We start from the raw sequence: 20,755 nt of genomic DNA on the forward strand, positions 1-20,755 counted from the left end.
TCATGAGCTTTGGGTAATGACCAAAAGAATGAGATCATGGGTATAAGCGGCTGAAATGACCTTTCTCCACAGGGTGGTTGGCTTCTTCTTTAGAGATAGGGAGAGAAGATGCATTTTCTGCATTCACATTTGGACTTCATTGCAATCAAGGTGCAGTCAGTGAAGAACATAATGAAAGGTTTCACCAAGACATTGCAATGAAGGAAAAGGGGCATTAGGGCAAATATAATCCATTCTTCTTCTTCTTTCAGCTGCTCCCGTTAGGGGTTGCCACAACGGATCATCTTCTTCCATATCTTCCTATCCTTTACATCTTATTCTGTTACACCCATCACCTGCATGTCCTCTCTCACCACATCCATAAACCTCTTTCCTCTTGCCTGGCAACTCTATCCTTAGCATCCTTCTCCCAATATACCCAGCATCTCTCCTCTGCACATGTCCAAACCAATGCAATCTCGCCTCTCTGACTTTGTTTTCCAACCGTCCAACTTGAGCTGACCCTCTAATGTACTCATTTCTAATCCTATCCATCCTCGTCACACTCAATGCAAATCTTAGCATCTTTAACTCTGCTATCTCCTGCTTTATCTCCTGCTCTGTCTCCTGCTTTCGGGTCAGTGCCACCGTCTCCAACCTATAAGTTGTCAGAAAAATGATCGATTGATGTTAATCAGTTAATTAATTGTCATTGTTGCATTTGGAAATACCAGTAACTAAAAAAATGCTAACAAAGCATCAGTAAAGTGTTTATTCATCATTACATTGTGACCTACTAACAAAACTTCACTTTGGAGTGCTCTGAATAAAGGAAATTAAAGGAATTTTACTATCACGTCAATATGCTGCATTGCACGGAGATGAATAACCTATTTGCTAATGTTTCATAAATGTCAAGAAGACTACAAGAAGCCTTTGTTTAAGGTCTTGTTACATAAGAGTAAATAAGTAATAAGTGCATTTTACAGTACCTAAACTAAAGTGTTACCAAAATGCTTAAGTTGTCATTTAGTTTTTGATTTACTTTTCTATAGAGTTTGCTTTCTTGATTGTGCCAAAATGCTGACAACAACAAATGCTATAGAGAATCAATGATTTTAGTGCTATATCAATTATCTGCTCCTTTGTAAGAAATATTTTTTGTTGAGCAGACAAGTGAAAATAGCACTGAAAGAAAGGTAAGCACTTAAAACTATGGCAAAGAATACACATATTCATTTCTTGGAAATATTTGTGGGCCGGACAACTAAACAATGAGATCAATTAAAAGTTTAAAAGTTTTTTTTTTAAAAGTTTCTGGCCCTGATTGTGCGGCCAGAACTTGAAAATCATAATTGTAGATATTTGAGAGTGCAGTCAATCAATAGCTTTTATGACAAATGTGGCCATCTCCAGCTGATTGAATGTATGCTTGGAGTGCGGCATATGCGGGTACCATAGTGACGTCCATTTAACGCTAATTATTATACTGGTCCCGAGTTTTAATTGTAACGATATTCCATATGAAAAAGATACTCAATATGGACAATTTTTCACAGTTGAAATTCTTTTTTAAAACCTAACCACAGTTAAATTTCTATTTACATTTTGTTTTAATTAGTGCGTGTTTCAATATTAATTAAGACCAACAGGTTAGCCCATTTTTCAAATTTAATTTGAGATCCATTGTTGATGAATGTAGATGTTTATGTAAGGGAGTGCTGCCTGTGACTGACTGACATCCAGTCCAAATTTGGATTCCACCTGTGTGTGATGCTGCCAGGATATGTTCAACCTCCATGTCACCCTCAAATTGCATAAAATGGATTAAGTAAATGAATGATTGCAAGATGATGTTGTGCCTTGCCTTTAATTTCTCCAGGCAAGACTATACCTGTCTCGAAGCTAAACTCATGAGGTCATAGCAAGTACGTATTTATCTACTGATTTTTCCTATACAGAAATTTTTTTTGATAATGTATATACAGGCACATAATCAATTGTTTATGAATTATTTTACAATTGTTTCCTGTTTAGACCTCCCATTGAGGGTTGGTTCTTATCTTGTGCTTGATGCTACTGATGTGCTAGGCTCCCTGCAACTTCGTATTAAATTAAGCGTGATGAGAAAATATATTAATGAATATTTTCTGCCTGTAATTCTAATCAAGCCTCATCATCACAAGCAAGTCAAGCAGCTAACTGCATCACTGTAGAGCACCATTACAACCAGGCTGGCAGAGTGTGCTAGTGGTCCCACCGTTGCCTAGACAACAGACTCCCACAGGAGACACTTGAAGTGATTTGAGTCTCAGGTCTTCCAATTTCGCACCTGTGTAAATGAGATATACTAGGGTACTTTGGGTAGTTTAATTTTTCTGTGTGGAAGCCACAGTAGACTGTAAATGGATTGTGACCTGCAGAGACTGACCTATTTTAAAATGCAGAATTAAAGGTAAAAGTGCTGCTGACTGCTCTACAGGAAGCCTCTGCTTATCCTGCAGGTTAACATGTATTGATAATATGGCTGTTGACCTGAGACAGTGTAAAGTGAGCATGGACTGCATGTGTATTATATTTTGTTATATTCTGTATATAAAAATGCAAAAAAAGTTTTTATTTTTAATTTGATGCTATTGGCTGCTTTTTACTAAGGACAGAGCCCTGGCATCCTTAAGTTCCAATGCATTACCATTTACTGTAAACACATCCAGGTTTTTTAAAGTAAGGATCTTTTTAAAATGATATGTGCTTTGATGTGTATATTGATGCACTTGTTTGAAGGCAACATTACTTTAATCTGTTCTCTACTTAATGTTGCATAGTAGCAACCCTTGGCAGCCAGCAGCCTGATCAGAACCTTTTAAGACAGGTTGAAATTCAGTAATCGCAATATTGAGTGACTGCATATGTTAACGACATTATGCTGTATTATGGTTTGAAAGTGTACTTATATTAAACTAATGAAATCAATAATAAAGTACTAAAAAGTGGATTCAAGATAATTAAAACACTAATGATTCAAGAAGGCACATTTATTGAGGGGTGGACCTGAGAGAAAAGGCTTTATCATACTGTAACAAAAGGGAAGTTTTCTGTATGTAAATTGAAAGGCCTTACTTAATGCTGCTTTTTGCTTTTATTTGTATATGCTTTGGAAAGGAAAACACAAGACCCCAAAACCTTTTGTGAGCAGTATTGTGCTGGTGTGTTGTGCAAGCCCAGTTATCTATAACTGGTATTTGGACTTCACAAAGAGACCCGGGTTAAGCTAAAGGGGCTAAAGAACTGGCATGTGTTGTTCAGCCTAGATACTCTAATACTATGGCTGCCAGTTAACAGTACAGTTACACAGTAGTTATACAGTATGGCTGCAAACAGAACGGATTGCTCGGAAATGTATAGCCTTTTAAACAGTGTTACAGTTGATGTGCAGTGAAAGCTGGAAGCCTCAGGAGGATGCACTAAATGTTAAGGTAATGTCTGTTACAGGCCATCATGTGACAACAACAAGAGAAATAAAGGTGTCGTATCCCATCATGCTGGTGGTGAATTTCAAGTCAGGGCATACACATCAATCAGAATAACTCAATACATAGGCAGTCGCTAAGTCGAAAAAATCCAATCTTGTTAAAAAATAATTCTTTAAAAGTATTATAAAAAGTACTATATTATTCTTATCATATTACAACTATAGAAAATGCTGTCACTGGCATATAAATATCTTAATTTCAACAGCAATAACATATTGTGACTTTATGTTTTTCAGAAATACCAAGGCTACATCTTAAATTAGACATTTTCTACAGTAGTTTTCTAAATCAAAAGAGTGGCATTAACAAACAGTTTTATTGTCTCTTTTTCACTATAAACCTTCTTGGGAGGGTGGCACGGTGGCGCAGTGGTAACATGATAGGAGACCCAGGTTCGCTTCCCAGGTCCTCCCTGCGTGGAGTTTGCATGTTCTCTCCATGGGTTTCCTCCGGGTGCTCCAGTTTCCTCCCACAGTCCAAAGACATGCAAGTTAGGTGCATTGGCTATTCTAAATTGTCCCTAATGTGTGCTTGGTGCGTGGGTGTGTGTGTGTGTGTGTGCCCTACGGTGTGCTGGCATCCTTCCTGGGGTTTGTTTCCTGCCTTGCGCCCTGTGCTGGCTGGGATTGGCTCCAGCACACCCTCATGACCCTGTGTTAGGATATGGTGGGTTGAAAAATGACTAACTGACCTTCTTGGGAATTGTTATTTCTGTATGGGATTACAGTTATGCATGGAGTTTAAGGGGTGGCTGGGAGACCCTGGCCTCCTAACAGATGTACTATTGTAAGAGTCAATCTTAGAAAGTTATTGTTTGATGTTAAATTCATATGTTTGCTTAATTTCTATGGAATTTCAGTTTCTAATAGCTACCTAGAATATGGTAGAGCCTCTGAACCCCTTGTAAGTTAACATCAGATAGAACTTTCTTAGCTATATCTGTCTAACGGAGTGTTCATTAAGCCAGTTAGGAAATAGTCTTACTGCTAGCATACACTATTAGATAGGATAGGAGATGGCATAACGTTTTCTGACTGTGCTTAACTTGTTCAACTTGCTTAACATGCCTCAGGTACGACTGTATGACCAAATTTAGAGAAATGAAACAAGATATATAAGCCTTAAATATAATTTTTCTTAAACAAGAACTTTTCTTTTATATCAATTTTTTCTCTTTTTTTGAGTGAACTGTTTGCTTTAAAACTTTACTAAAACTTTAAAAATGAAGATATTTGGTTGTGGAATTATATCAACATATGTCATACTATTACTTGAATCATCCTATTAGGTTAAGTAAAAGCTGCCGAACTTTGGTAATCTTGGATAAACGCAGCTACATTTTTCGTCAGAAAACTGTCTTCAGAAGTCTTTGAACTGGAAACTACCATCTGAGGACTTGTCCACGAAAAAGAAAAAGAACTGAACTATTTCAAGGTACTGTGCTCTTTGCTTCTATTTACACATGATCGCAGCTGAAAGCAAAGTCGCCGGACCTGAATTTAAGAGGATTTAAGAGACTGTGATAGAATACAAAGGCATCATGGGTGATTGGCTATGTTGTTGCCTGAGATAAGGAAGCCTAACTTGTCTGTGTTGGTGGAGCACCCCAATTGTGACGTAGCTGTTGCTAAGAAGCTGTTTGCCTGGAAACGCGCTGTCAGACAACTGTTGTAAAGATGTCACAGCGGAGCTCAAGTGAAGTTATAGGGAGGGATCCGAGTGCAGACTCAAAGCCAGAGAATGTGCTTAAGGATCTTAAAGATCATATAAAGAAAAGTCAAGAATAGCTTTCTGATCTTATGACTGAAATTAAAAGCCTAAAAATCAATCCTGCAAATTTCACCAAAATAGCGTAGCTATTTGAAAGCTTTCACAATATGCATAGTCAGGTTGAAAATGTGAATGGAAGGATATTATCCTTGTTAAATAAAGAAAAAGCAACTACAAAACAGAAACAAGTGTTCGCAGACAACTCTAAGATTTAGAATGAATCTAGTCTTGCTACAGTGGTATGGCTTAATGATACAAAAAGGTTTTTAATAAATCAGCCTAATGAACAGCTTATTAATGAAACCAAAGAGTTGCAACTGCAAGAGTGTGATCGCATGGAATCCAGAGATTGTGCAGCCACCTATCAAGGGACTTCACTTAATGAACAACTACTGAAAGGTCCCAACTTAACTAACACACTCATTGGCGTCTATACAAGATTCAGGGAGGAGCCTGTGGCAGTAATGGCAGACATTAAGTCAATGTTCTACCAAGTTAAAGTTCCAGATAAAGACTCTCATTTTCTACGCTTTTTGTGCTGGCCTGAAGGTAACCTAAATAAAGACTTTAAAATGAAAGTACATCTTTTTGGTGCTACTTCTTCACCCAGTTGTGCTTCTTATGCTTTGCGTAGAACAGCTAAAGATGGCAGAGATGCATTTCCTGAGGAAGCCATTAAATCCATGCTTTATAATTTCAACATAGATGACAGAGAGGAAATGAAACAAGATATATAAGCCTTAAGCAGAATTTTTCTTACACAAGAACTTTCCTCTTCCTTAACATCAATTTTTTCTCTATTTAACTGCTTTGCTATGAAATTTTACTAAAACATTTAAAACTAAGATATTTCATCGGTGGAATTATTTGAAAACACATCACACTATTGCTTAAATCATCCTGTGAACTAAACTAAAAGCAACAGAACTTTGGTAATCTTGGATAAGCGCAGCTACATCTATGTTACTAAAATAAATTTATAATAAATTGTATTTTTTCCTCAGAAGTTCTTCTAAGGCCACAGCTAATGTAAACATGTTAACCGTTAATGAATTAGATAATTAAAACCCATTCTACTACCATAAACATCCTTGCACATTGCCTATTCTTAAAACAAACAGAGAAGCATTCTGTACAACTTCAATTATGGATTAGTTCACTGTTTCATATTTTCAATAAGGTGGAGAGATCACTTCAACGTTTGTAGTTGGCATACATGTCAGATAGCCACTCCTTTTGGCAAACCGATCCTCAATAAATAAAAAAATAAAAACACTACAACTTTTAAAGCTGTTAATCTAATCCAGAATGCGCCCAAATGTTACAAAATGCATACATTTTCTAACTTCTTTAAAAATAGGTAGTACTTATTCTGCCACAATTAAAATAAATAGGCAATCCCCAGTATGAATAAATACAGTCGTAAAAAATGACTTAAGTTAGTGTTTCTGGAATCTTGGCAGAGAAAATGAAACTTACAAGCCGAAGGCAAAAGAAACAAAAAGCACCCAATAGAAGTGCCCATAACATGAAACTCACTGATGGCCTCTGAAGCACATTTTGGGTCATCAAAGATTACATGTTGTGAATGAAACATGGGATGGACAGGCATCCCAACCAAAAGAGAGAAAGGTGACTTATCCAGGCCAAGTGGATGGACAGACATCCCAGTCAATAGAGGGGACAATTTCTTAACCGGATGGGAAGCCCCAAGACCCCGACCAAACACATGTGTAACATCTTCCCTGGCTGGGATAGAAGAACAGGGATGGACTGTCTCTAGGGGGTGTTTATTCTCCTCATTCACTAGATGGCAACAGTCCTTGATATCATTGCCCATTTGGGAACCAGCAGAGAATGCCAAGAGTTGTAGTTCGACAGAGCAGTCCTGTTTGGGTCCATGGGTGCCACAAGAGGGTGCTGCAGGGAGAGGTACTCCCAATTATGTGGGAGTTTTGTGTGATCCGGAAGTACTTCCAAAGAGTGGTATCCCTGGCACCAGAAGTACTCCTGGGTCCTCAACAAAAGTGACCGCACTCCCTTCTCCAAGTGAATCAGAGCTGGGAGGAAGGAAGTCAGCACTTGACTGGAAGGGGGAAGTGCGGTGGTGAAAGGAGACATATTGGAAGGAGAGAAAACCTGTGCTTTGTGCTTGTGCTTATACTGAGGTATTTTTGTATAAGAAACAGCCCTTTATTTGAACCTGGGACAGTATTTGTGTGCTTGTGTTGGGGCTCACTGGTGGCCCCGGTTCTGTCACAGTGTCCTGAGGCATGAGAGATCTTGAGACAGACTGGGTGCGGCAAGAAAGGTTGAGTCTCTATGCACAATTGCACAATTCATAACTGGAATCATAGCCTTCCTGAGTTGAGCGGCTACAGGACTGAAGTCGGGAAAAAAGTGAATTCGTTGTACTTTGTAGTACAGGATTAGACGTCTTTCTTGTCTCCTTCAGAATAACCTGGTGGTCACTAAAGGTGAGAAACTTTAATATTAATGGTCGCAGATGGGATGAATTTTGATTAGTCCGGTAAACCCTGTGGCATCTCTCAACAAAAAGTGAATAATTACCAAGGGCTGGAAACACAGATGGCCAGAGCTCATTTAGAAATTCAATGGTGTTTCCACTTTCAACATTCTGTTTTATTCCCAGGATGTAAATATTGTTCCTGTGGTTTGTGTCCTCCAGTTCAGTGAGCTTATCACTTAATGCCAACAGCTGACTATCCAACAAAGCTATCTGCTTATCATAGTGATGGGCTGTTTCCGGCAGCATTTTAATTTCATGCATGTCGCTTTGGGCTATGCCGAGCTCAGAACAGAAGCTTTGCTGTAGGTATTCACATGTGACAGATACCTGGTTGAAAACAAACTGCTTCAGATTATTAAAGAGAGGCTCCACATTGAAAATATTGGTGTGCTCACGTTCTGAATGCTGCAACATTTTCACAGGGCTAGAGACAATGGAGTGTGACCTTCTTGATCCAGATACCTCCTAACAATTCTGGGAAAGTAAGAAAAATAAATAATACAAACTGTGCACTTCTGGGGGGATAGAGCCATAAAACTGGAGTTTAGAGAATACAGCTGGAGAATGGCCTCGTGCCCATCAGTTAACAAGGGTCTTGCAGACTCTAGTGTAAATTTAATTTAAGAATGGTATTATAGGCAACAAACATCAGTGAGAGGTAGTTTTGTGTGTGAAAACACATTGTTAATGAGAAAGGTCAGAGTAGAATTGCCAGGCTGCTTCAACAGGAAGGCCACAAATAATCAAATAACAGCTCTTTACAGCCATGGTGTGCACAAGGGGACCTCTGAATATATAATGTATTAGGCCTTGAAGGTCGTGGATTACAACAGCAGAAGACCATGCCAAGTTCCACTTACATCAAATAAGAATGGCTACATTAGGCACATGATCACCAAAAATGAACATTTGAAGATTGGAAAAAAAAGTAATGTGGACTGGAAAAATCTCATTATCTTCTGCAACACAAAGATAGCAGGGTTCAAATTTGTCATAAACAACATGATAGATCCTGTCTTGCACCAAATGTACAGGTTGATTAGTGTAATGGTGTGGGAAATGTTTTCTTGTCACTCACTAGGCCTTGTAATACCAGATAGCAGCATCTAGTAGGATGTCATGATATTACATAAAAGATGCATTGTCTGAAACGATTTCCACAAATATTACGCTGACTTCATTTTACTTCAATGGCTTGCACAATACCACCATTCTAAACCCAACAGGCGAACCTTTGGTATGACATTAAATGGGAGCTTTGAATCATGGATGTGTGGCTGAATATTTTGCAGAAGATGCATGATGCAGTTGAATCAGTCCCAGCACCTTGTTAAATTAATTCCTCAAAGAAATCAGGCCGTTCTAGCAGGTAATAGATGTACCTAATAAAATGAGCACTGGATGTATGTTCTTATTTTATTTATTTATATTTTTAATACTCAAACCTGCTTAATCAAATAGATTTTGTGATATAACAACAAAAACTGTTGAGGGTGTGATGTCTTGGTCTACCAATTATTGCCCCACTGGCATGATAACATTCCCTTTGAGGATAATAAAGTTCTTAAGGTGTGAATAAATTAATTAATGCTTTGAGTGCCAAAGAACAAGAACTAAGATGCAATTTAGTTTTCCAGGCTTTAAAGAGTTTGGGATTTGATTGTATATTTAATAATGAATGAGAAAACATGTTCAGGAATGCGTACACACCATCATTTTTCATCCCATTGTTGAGGTGGGACCCTTGCTTTTTCCTTAGTTGATATTTCAAACACATGTGAGTGAAGATGTTTTAAATTTTTCAGCAGGATGTAAATTTAAAATCTTTCAACTAAACAGAAAAGCCAGTTTACATAGGAAAAGCATCTAGAAGCTGAGACATACATGTAAAACAGAAAATATCCATTTCTGAAATGGGAAGGGGATTGTAGTTAATGCAGAAGATGCCTCTATAATCAAAAGCAAAAACCAAGAAAAGCATAGTGCAAACCTTGACAGATGTTTCTGGCAAGTAGTGGGGATTTCGCAATTTGGTGGTTATGTAGAATCGGAAATCAGGAGCGTATTCAATTGTGGCATCACCTAGGCGGATGCATATGCTTCCTCCTTGTTTAAATGTTTGCTTCAAAAGCAGTGGTTCTAGAATAGGGTCAAGCTCCTCACCAACATTTTCCAAAAGCACTGTAAGAGAACATAAAAAGACAACATGTTCAATATAAAATTAAATTCTAAAGTAATTCATTTTAAAGAAGCAATATTCCAGCTAAATCAGACACCAACTTGAAAAGAAAAACCTTCATCATAACTGCCTTCTTATTATGTAAATTATTTTCTTCATATGTGTTTATAGTAATAAGCCACAAGATAAATGAAAGTTTGACATTACTGGCTCAAATGAACCCGCCTGGTATTTAGCAGGTACTTTACTAGTTTTTTTTAAACAAAATAAATGTCTGCACGAATTATAATTAGGTTTGGCCTTGAGAATTGTGTCACTTAGTGTCACGGAGAGTGCAATGCAAAATTACTAGAATCTCTCATTTAGAATTTGACAGTTTACAATTACCTTGACTGTAGTTAAGCTCTGATTGTACAAAAGGGAACTGCTTCAGATTTGTTAATGTAACATGACGCATGCCTTCTCTCTTAGAATAGGATGCAGAGAATATTAGAAAAAAATAACTTTATTAGGCATTGATTGAAAGGGGAAATAGAACTAGCGCTATTTCTTCATGATCTCTCAATTGCATGAACGTCCTGTGCTCACAGTCGGTGCTACAACGAATACTGAGAAGTGCCTTTTCGGCTTTTGTGCAAGATTATACCTTTCAGCCCAGCTCTCTCTTTTCTCTTTGTGCTCAGCTCTTTTTCTTTCCTTCCATAATTATGTTAAATGCTTCTGAATTCTCCTTTCAGGGTGACTCTCTGTCCATCTCTTCTTCTGTTCTTTGTTCAATAAGCATTATGAGCAATCATGTACATATAATATGAAACTCCTAGTGTATATCATATAAATATAAAACAAGGCCTGCATTTTTCATAGACAGGCTGCAGACAACAGAGACTGCACCACAGTTAATGTCTTTTAAGAATCTAAGGAGAGGACAGCTTATCTCCATAGTTTCTGAACAGGACAGGGAAGCCTTAAATTGAGTAAAGTGTGTTAAGTAAATAGATGGATGTATTTAGTTCATCCAGCCAAGGGCAACTTATGTTCACCCTCTGTAAAGTTGGGAGATACTCCAACTGTACATCTGCATGACTTGTATATTCACCATGGACTGCTTGTGTATTTGCATGACTGAGGACTGCAGTTGGTATTGGAGGTTAAAGCAAGAACACATGAAGAGGACCTGACTCACGTTTCTACTGACATTTAAACCTGATCAGTGACAATATTTTAACACAATTCACTTTCTCTGTATAATAAATAAAGATGTATAACCCAGCCACGGGGGATGCACAGACCAGTGCGTTTCTTCATGCTGGTCCCAAGCCCGGACAAAGTCAGAGAGGAAAGATTGCATTGGTTTGGAGATGTGCATAGGAGAGATGCTGAGTATATTGGGAAAAGGATGTTAAGGATAGTGCTGCCAGGCAAGAGGAAAAGAGGAAGGCCTAAGAGAAGGTTTATGGATGTGGTGAGAGAGGACATGCAGGTGATGGTGTAACAGAACAAGATACAGAGGACAGAAAGATATGGAAGAAGATGACCCGCTGTGGCGACCCCTAACAGGAGCAGCTGAAAGAAGAAGAAGAATAAATAAAGATGTATATTACATGCTGGGCTATCTCTTTGAATCCAGATTGGCTCAGTGTGAAGGCATGTATAGGAGTGTGCCTCACTGGACAGTCCACTAGAAGTCAATAAAGTTGTTTTCTGTACTTTTGACTCTGAACTTGAGACAGTGTTGTGAAGTGAACTAGAAAGGGTGTGCTGATTGCTTTAATGGTTTAATTTATTGATTTTAACACAATCCATTTTTAGTTTTATTGGTGCACAGCACCCACATGAAAGCATGTGCCGGATTAATGGGATGACTGCTGGTTTGTTTTGTTTGGATAGCGATCACTGAATGGAGAGGCAAAGGATGAGTGAAGGAAAAGGGCAACACTGGCCTGAGGGCTACACGAAAGCTTGGAGTTGTGGCCATTGTCGCTGAACAGCAGAGCACATGGGAGAAACAGAGCGAGACTATTGGAACAAACAGAAGGAGATATGTGAGGCACAGTCGCATCCATGTAAGGGCATGTCACCCGGGGAGCCCTGGTGATCAACAGAGGTGGCAGCCCCATGAACAATGGGTACCGGCGGATGTGGTTGTATGGATCCACTGTGACAGACTGGGATGGCAGATCACTGGGATGTGGCTGGCTTCATCAAGGGGACTACTTGTGTCCTGATGAGTACAGAGGGAGTGAGAAAACAAAAGGAAGCACACACAAAGGGTTTACCTCACCAACACTTGGGATTTTAACTTATTTATTTGGATTTATTCATTTTTAAACACCCTGAGACAATGTTTGGTTTTAATGGCATGGATTTTTCGATTTATTTATTGAACAATATATTTATTCAATGCACTGTTTTGCATTTTTTATTCTACTATTTTAAATAAACTGATATAGCTCTGATTTTAAAGGCTCACTTGTCTGCCTCACTTACCCCAGTCCATTACTATTGATGCCCGGATAAAAGAAGGTGACCTTGGCTGCAGGCCTGGAGAACTTTGTACTGCATGTGTCTATGGTATGGCACAGGGAATGGAAATATATTTGTGGTGTGCATGCTCTTCCTCTTTGTCAAAATGTTTCCTCCAGATTTCTTTTCACATATTAAAAAATATCAGGTCCTGGTGGGAAATATCTAATCCTTGAGTTGAATTATGTGTGGCGCCATAAAAAAAGTTGCTTCCTGAAGTATTTGAATGATGAATGGTAACTGTCAGCCAAAACTGAGCAAGAAAAATGATATGTATATTTATAAAGTGGCATCACAGACTCTATATGTTTAGATATTAAAATAGTATTATCAAAAACTCTGTGCAGGACAGACATCTGCATTAAGTGATTCCAATCCATTTACAATGAAAACAGCAGGATTTTTTTACCAAAAGCAGTTTCTTTTCCTCTTTTTTTAAATATGCAAAGATATCAAGTTAAAAAAAAACCTCATATGGTAAAAATAATATATTTCTTGCCCTTTACGCCAATGACTTGTTTACCCAAAGGCGTCAAATGAGTTTCTACAGTAGCATATTAAAAAAGCCTAACATTTCAATGCAAACATGGTTTTCAAACTTGTTAAAAATAATTTATACTTTAAAAACTCATTAAGTATTCTAGTACGTGGGGTTAGTGAGCTTATCACACCTGCTGTATGCCTTACCTACATGCACTCAAAGTTGCAATCTGACCAGAAGCATAAGCCGAAAATGTAAAGTATAGCCGGCTTTGCTTTGCTACATGTCGGTAGGTAATAACAGGAAAGCACTGCTCTGCATTACTGCTGGATTTTAAATCATAACATCTGCACTTGATACCCTATACCTGAAGTAAGTGGGGAGCCTTTCCTCAATGAAATGATTATTAATAAAATAGCAGAACACCAGCCTTTATATGTTGTCTTCTTGATTCCAAACGATACTACTGAGGATAAAATAGTCTTAATGTGTCATGATAAATGTGCCATTATAGCTTTTCACTCTGGAGATATTAGTTAACACGCTGACAAATTATTTCCTTTATTATGATGTACAGAAGGTATAATATATTAAAAATTCTTAAGGTTATCATTTTCAAATTTCAATTTAGTAGTGGAATGGATAGATCATAAAGAAGCAAAAGAAGCTACAAAAATTCTTACATTTTTTTTTTTTTTTTTTTTAAATATGGGGATGGGAAATCCGTAATATGGTCTCTTCATTGCAACGTACTTTATCTAAATAAAGTGTCTCTTTCTATAGAAAGTCAAGTTGCTCTGTGGTGTCATAACTAATCAGTGAAGGCAAAGTGAGAGCAGAAATGTCTGATTGCATTCAAAAGGCAAAATGTTGTAAAGTTATTACTGGATGGCAAAATATGCTTGTAGAATGGTAAATGTGGAGTATGCCTGCTGTAAATAAAAAACTCATGAAAATATTTTACAGTTTTATGCATTGTGAACAACAGTATATTCATTTGAAAGTATCATTCATTTTAATAATAATGTAAATAAATGTAAAAATAATAATATAAACTGATCCATATTACTATGTATTCAATTTTCCTAATGAGATAAATTTCTAAAATATTCATGCAATTGATCCTCTGTTGATTCCCTGAATCCAGTGGTACTGGGAAAGGCTGTGGCTTTCCACAAACTAGCAATGGCATGAGAAGGAAGAGAATAGTCTTTACCCTGTGTTCTCCTTTCAGAATGCATAAAAGCAATTTTTGGAAAATAATATATTTTGCTTTCCAAGTGAACTGTCAGACTGAATGATTGCATTTTGTTTGATAGCCTTTTCTTGTTCTTGTTATGTTCCACATTCTTAATTTGTATAAATATTCTGTAAGTGTATTTCAATCTGTGTGGCTTGGTGGCTATGACACTATGACCCCCACCAGGACAAGTGAATACAAAGTGAACTGAATGAGTGAATTTACTGTATTTAAGAAAATACCATTCTGCATTTGTCATTTCTGTTATACAGCTACTAGGAGTCTATTCTTGTAACAATGGGCATAAAGCATTAAACCAATACAGGATGGGTCACCAACGACACTTGCACTATCTCACATAAGACCATGTAATTTTTTTCAAATAACCCTAAATATGAAGGGTATGGAAGCATCTAGAGAAAATCAACATGACATAGTAATTGTATTAGCTCTGCATAGACAGTAAGCAGGCTGAGAACTGATTCATGGACCTTGGACCACCCCTGCACCACTTTACACCTCACATGGAGGAACACATTTTTTAAATATACCCATAAGAATTTATAAAATTATTTCCTAATTTTAAGATTTAGATGCGTTCAGGGAATCTTTTCTCCACGCTATCTTTAAAGTTCACATCTCCTGAAATACATGCTACCTTCTGCTATGTATTTATCATTATGTTGACTCCACGATAAAACCTACCCCTCTTTATGTGTGCTGCTAATGTTTAATTAGGCGATTGAAATAGATTTTTATTTTATTGCATTAATTAGTGTGTATGTGTGTGCATACGATTACTACAGAATTTTGCTTGCACAGTGATTTCATGTAATTGCACTTATTTAAGGACTACAGTTTTAACAGCTTTCTTAAAGCATTAATGGCTGGTACAGCTCAGTTTCCTTTGCATTCAATATAATTTTCTCTTTCCTCTCCTTGTCTCTCTCTCTCTCTCTGTTGCTTGACAGCTAACGCGTTTTAATGGAAAGTGTGCCATCTAGGGTTCACTGTAAAAATAGCAGGATTACCAGGAGTTCCAAACTGGATACAGTTTTCCAGGGTTCTCACAAAATCAGAATCGCTCAGTTTAATTATATGGAGGCTGTTAGCTTTTTCCATGTTTTTCACCCATTTGTTGGCTTGTCCTTGGGGATCTATCATCAGAGGCCACCTTCTTGCGTTCCTGTGAAATTAAAAAGAAAAGCGGTCAGCTGCATCCAAAGTTCCTAAAGCTCATATTTGATAAAAATTGGACATGTTTTCAGAATAAGCATGGGAATAATGCATATAATCTGAGAGTTACATGATTATTCCATCTCTTGATAATATAAAACTCTATAACAGAAGTCTTAATCATTGCAGATTTGTTAAAAATGTTTGTTTAATCAACAGGAATCTGCTCATAATTTCTGATAGGAATAAAACATATAGTCTGCCCTTGGAATTCAAATGCTGGTGATCATTTTATAGCACACAGAAAGTGACCTAGGCTGAAAAAAAACATTAACTGACAATTTTATATAGACAGTCACTTCTAAAGATATGCTTAGGAAACCTCACAGAAACTATAAATATGTGCCTTATTTTTCTATGCCTACAAGGCAAAAAAGATGAACCTGTCACCTCAATTCAAGTAAATACAATGTGAAAAAATTGCTTGTTTTGAGATTATACAAGTCTTATAAGGTAAGTCAAGGCTTCTGTCGTAAATGACTAAAAATGAGAAATTGTGTGTAAGAGAGTGTCCTTGAGAACACATCTGAGGCACCTGAATTCAGCTGATCAGCTCAGATGCGAAACAGACAGGATAATTTATCTGTGAGGAAAGAAGACAATGATTTTTAATTACTGTTCACCAGGCGACTCTATGCAGCTGGCTGGAAAGTTCAAGCGTGTCACAAACAGTACAGCACAACAGGACACTAGCGAATCCAGGTTGTGTGAAGGATAGTTGCCTTGCCAAATGCCATTTATCCACTGAAGCAGTGTCCTTCCTGGCATGTGTGGCGGACTGGCACAATTCCAGGTGCTAGAGAATGTGGGCATCTGCAGAGCACAGGCTGCAAAGTCCCTTTTGTGTGTTAAAGGGCAATGCAGGAACTCTCCTATCAAAATTAAAAGAATGAATGAGGTTTATGTCCTTCTTGAAGAATTCTTTGGACTAAGGAAGCATCCAAGCCACTTAAAGTAACCATTCAGAAATGTGTCATTATTTTTTATGACCTGCAAATCATACTCAGCATTAACTGGGATCAACAATGTTAACTCTAAAGTCTTTGAATTACAGTACTACATTATTTAAATTATCCAGCCATTTCCTAAACCCAGTTACTCCAGTGCAGAAGCTCAAGGAGTGCAAACCAGGAATAGACACTGAGCATTTTTGAACACATTCATGCACCCCCCAGGACAAGGTGCCAATTTAAGCTTTATTTAATCCAAACATATGAATTACAGAGAAAATTTTATAACATAATAAAACAACATCATTTTCAGTATAAAAAAGTTACAAGATTTAGAAAGTCTGTTCAATCAGGAATACAATTAATCTTCTTATATAATACACTATCGTGGCTGTTCGTTTGTCTGTCCAGGATTTTAAATCACCTGTAGCTCACAAACCGTTTGACCTATTGACCTGAAATTTGGTACACATATACTACGTGACGTCTACTATCCGCTTTCAGGGTGATGATTGACCTCCAATATTATTCTACTTATTTTATTGTAGAATCAATTCTCGGCAGCGGACAGCAGGGCAGCCGTGAGGTTTCATGTGTGCAGCCGCCGTTCTCATTCCTTACCACCTTTGCCATCACTTCCCCTACCTTTTCATATCTTAAATCATTCTTAAGGCAGATTGAAGACTTAAGTGCCAGCTTAAGTGAAAAAGTAAAGAAAACATACTAAGTAATTGCAACACAAACGCTGACTTAATCAGTTTTAAAGCAAAAAGATGCATATGAAAGAAGAGAAGAAGTGGGCCGCTACAGTGGAGAAAAGAAGAGCTGCTCAGGAAGCAGCAAGCACATCAACCTCTGAGCAAGTGAATGCTAAACGTACACAGAAAGAGTATGAAAACTAGGAATTCTCAAGACAAGTGCATTCACTGCGCCGTTACTGGTCTAATATAATGCAGAAAGAAATAATCATAAACTACACTTTCCACAAACCAGCAATGGCATAAGCAGGAACAGAATAGCCATTACCTACTGTCCTCCTAAGAAAATAAATCTAATTAGTAACAGAAAAAAGAAGCTCACTGTGTTATACAACCGCGTATTAATCAAAATGATTGGCAGGGACTTAGCAGGCTTATTTTAAAATACCATTCATTTCCATGCAAAGAAAATGTGATTTTTTTTCTAGTTTTACATAATAAAAAATACTTTCCCATTGAGTTATGGAGGGTGCATTATGATTATTCCAACTGAGCCAAATTAGTCAATGCCATAACAATGTAGTGTGGGAAATAATGGTGAGATTATTACCAAATAGTCTGTGTTTGCCTGGAATATTTCCAAAGACTACAGCATGAGGATCTTCGATGGTTATAAATCCTACATTATCTTATAGATAAGAAGAAATCTTGGGCTGAAGGGGCTTTACTTTTGGGCAGTGGAGTTGTAGTACAGTACTTGGCATTGTTGACAATTTGGGTCCAGGCTCTGACAGACTTTTAAACTGTGGAGAGGTGTTTCTGGCGTCCAGTTACCAGCTGGAGTTCAATGTGTATTTCACAAACTGAAGAAAAATGATTGTTGCAAATTTTTTGAATTCCACTTCTTACTTGAGATATTAATTGCAATATCTGTTTCCCAACATTGATGAAGCTGGTTTAGCAGGGAACAATATCATTCTCCTTACTACTCAAATTATTTTCAAGTAGAAGCATTGGTCATGGATTAGAGAAGTTTGGCAAAATGTATTTTTACCTAGTATCTTCCAAGACTTAAAGCAGCAGAGAGAAGTATCTTTTCCATCAAGTGTTGCTACATATTTTGAGTGAATGAACCACAATCTGATTACTAGTAAAGTAGAAAAAATATCAATGACCAATTCATAGAACAGAGCATATAGAGAGGACTTCTTACAAAATTATCTTTCTAGATCCAACCAAGTTTTTTTTTTATGTATTTAGCACTGTCTTTCTCTTTCCATTGTCGGAAATTACAAATATTCACAACCCAGTAGCATAGCTGAAAATCGGGTAGTACCAGGCCAGCTTCTGTTTTCAATCTTTGTATTGTTCTTTTTTTTTTAAAACACAGTTATTTTTGCTTGCATAATGGAACTGAGCTTTTTAAAATGAATTTACTAATAATAATAGGAATACTCCGAAACAGGAGTAAAGACGTTGGAAGGATTTTCATTTCAACTATATTAACTCTGCCTGCTGGAGAGGGGCGAAGGGTTGTTCATATACTGATATCTTGTTTAGTGCTTTCTATCAGAATGCCAAAATCTTTTTTAAATAGATCTTCACGCTACAAAACACAATGTATAATCACCAACCAGCTTAATCTACATATATTTGGAATACAGGAGGAAACAAGCATATGTAGTACACAGGGAGAACATAAAACTCTGCAAGGAAAGAATTCTCGCTAGGATTTGAAATAGTACTTTCTGGATCTGTGACACTGCAGCAGCAGTAACCACTGCACAACTGTGTTACTGAGTTAAACACTCGGAACTAATGCAATTCAGTTTAATACAATTTATTCATATGAAGCACACCTATATTTATAAGAACACATGTTACATTTCCCTCTTTAGACAAATAATTGCTGATATGGATGTAAGCAACACTGGTGCACCACAAGGAATGGCCCTGTCTACTTTTCTTTTCACTCTGTACACCTCTGGCTACAAATATAACACCAGGTCATGTCATTTGCAGGAATTCTCAGATGATTCTGCAATTATGGAGTGTATTGATAAAGGGGATAAGACACAGTACAGGAGTCAGGCAAGGGAAAGAATTGTCTGTATCTTAATTTTACCAAAACCAAAGAATAGGTTATGGCACATCAAAAAGCCTCAACGTCCAGTCACTATTGGCAGGAGTGGACGTAGAGGTGGCTCACACCTTAAGGACAGGTGTGACTGGTCTCGGAACACAGAGGAATTATGTAAGAAAGGGCAGAGCAGGCTCTTTTTGTTAGGAGACTACATTCATATAATGTGGGAAGTGATACCCTTCACATCTTCTACAACTCTGTGATGGTCAGTGCAATTTTCTGTGCTGTGGTGTGCTGGGCTGGTAATATCAGTACAAGAGAGGCCCACCAGATCAACAAGCTAATTAAAAGGCCAAGCTCTCTGGAGGTAGTAGCGAAAGAAAATTAAAACAATAAAAACGGGAGTCAGAAAATAAACAAAGTTTATACTGCATGGAAACAGTATTGAAGGAAATGGTCTCGGCAATGATTTCTGTATGGTGCCATATCTAAGTTGAGGGAGAAATGTTTTACAAACTAAACAACTAAGAACAGTGCCTGACAGTCAAATTAAATTCCCCATCCTGTGTAGCAGAGTGACATGAGTAACAGTATTGACAGCTGATCTTCAGTCTAAAGGTACATATAAGGAATAAGGACATTACGATATTATTATTAAATTGTATTTAAAAGACAAGATTTAAGTTTTTGGAGATTTTTCCAAAAATGTTAAAAAGGAATGGCAAATTTGAAATCTTCTTTGAAAAACAAATTCTAATAATAGCTTTTTAGAAATAATTTCGAAAGATGTGGTTCAGTAAGTGTGTAATACAGTAATTGTTTTAATAATATTTAATATATTTATAATGGGCTATAAAATAACTAGCTGGGCCCAATAGACAGGTGGTAGGTTTTATTGCAGAAATCAGTAAAAACATATCATGTTCTGTCATCAAATTAAACATACTGGGGTTGTATATGCAATGGGTTCTATTATTTCTTTAAGAAAATCAAAAACTCATTGCTACCTATTTTATGTAAAATTGTGCCTGACAGTTCCAATTTCTTAACTGTCACATTAGCTATTGTTTCAAATAAACATTTTCATCAATTCCTTTGTGAACATTAATCAGACTGGGCATTCCACAGAGATTTTTATGCTGCTTTTTCTGGCCCATTCAAACTTAAAACTTTATTGTTCTTTATTGTTCTCTATTTCTGCTTGGATTTCTGATATTGTTACTTAAAAGTGCATGTAGCAGGTTGATCTACATCAATATTAGTTTAATAACTTACATTTTAAGTGCTAAAATGATTTTATTGATGAAACTTGAAGTACAACTGTTTTTAAGATGACTGATAGTTTTGGTTCATAACTCTACATTAACTGATAAGTACAAAGGAAAATTAAATGTAATCAGATAATGATCTAATAAACCATAATTAACATAAGAAAGAGTTATACTTTAAATACTAACAACATAGGTGACCTTAGACCTAACCTCCGATTATGAAAGTGTGCAGGAACTCTTCAAAATATGGAAATACATAAACTTCAGAATTAAAGAAATTTA

At 37.0% G+C, this 20,755-nt stretch overlaps 1 protein-coding gene across 1 annotated transcript in view; it reads right to left on the reverse strand.

Moving 5' to 3' along the window:
* dnah7 (dynein, axonemal, heavy chain 7) overlaps positions 1–20,755 on the reverse strand; it is a 422,487-nt gene that overhangs the window by 122,399 nt on the left and 279,333 nt on the right. Inside the window, exons 44-45 of the mRNA XM_039755900.1 lie at positions 15,267–15,421; positions 9,803–9,993 (exon numbers count right to left, since the gene is read on the reverse strand). Coding sequence (XP_039611834.1) covers positions 9,803–9,993; positions 15,267–15,421 — 346 coding nt within the window. The remainder of the gene's footprint in view (positions 1–9,802; positions 9,994–15,266; positions 15,422–20,755) is intronic.

This window comes from Polypterus senegalus, chromosome 6 (assembly GCF_016835505.1).
Source record: "Polypterus senegalus isolate Bchr_013 chromosome 6, ASM1683550v1, whole genome shotgun sequence".
Lineage (NCBI taxonomy): Eukaryota > Metazoa > Chordata > Cladistia > Polypteriformes > Polypteridae > Polypterus > Polypterus senegalus.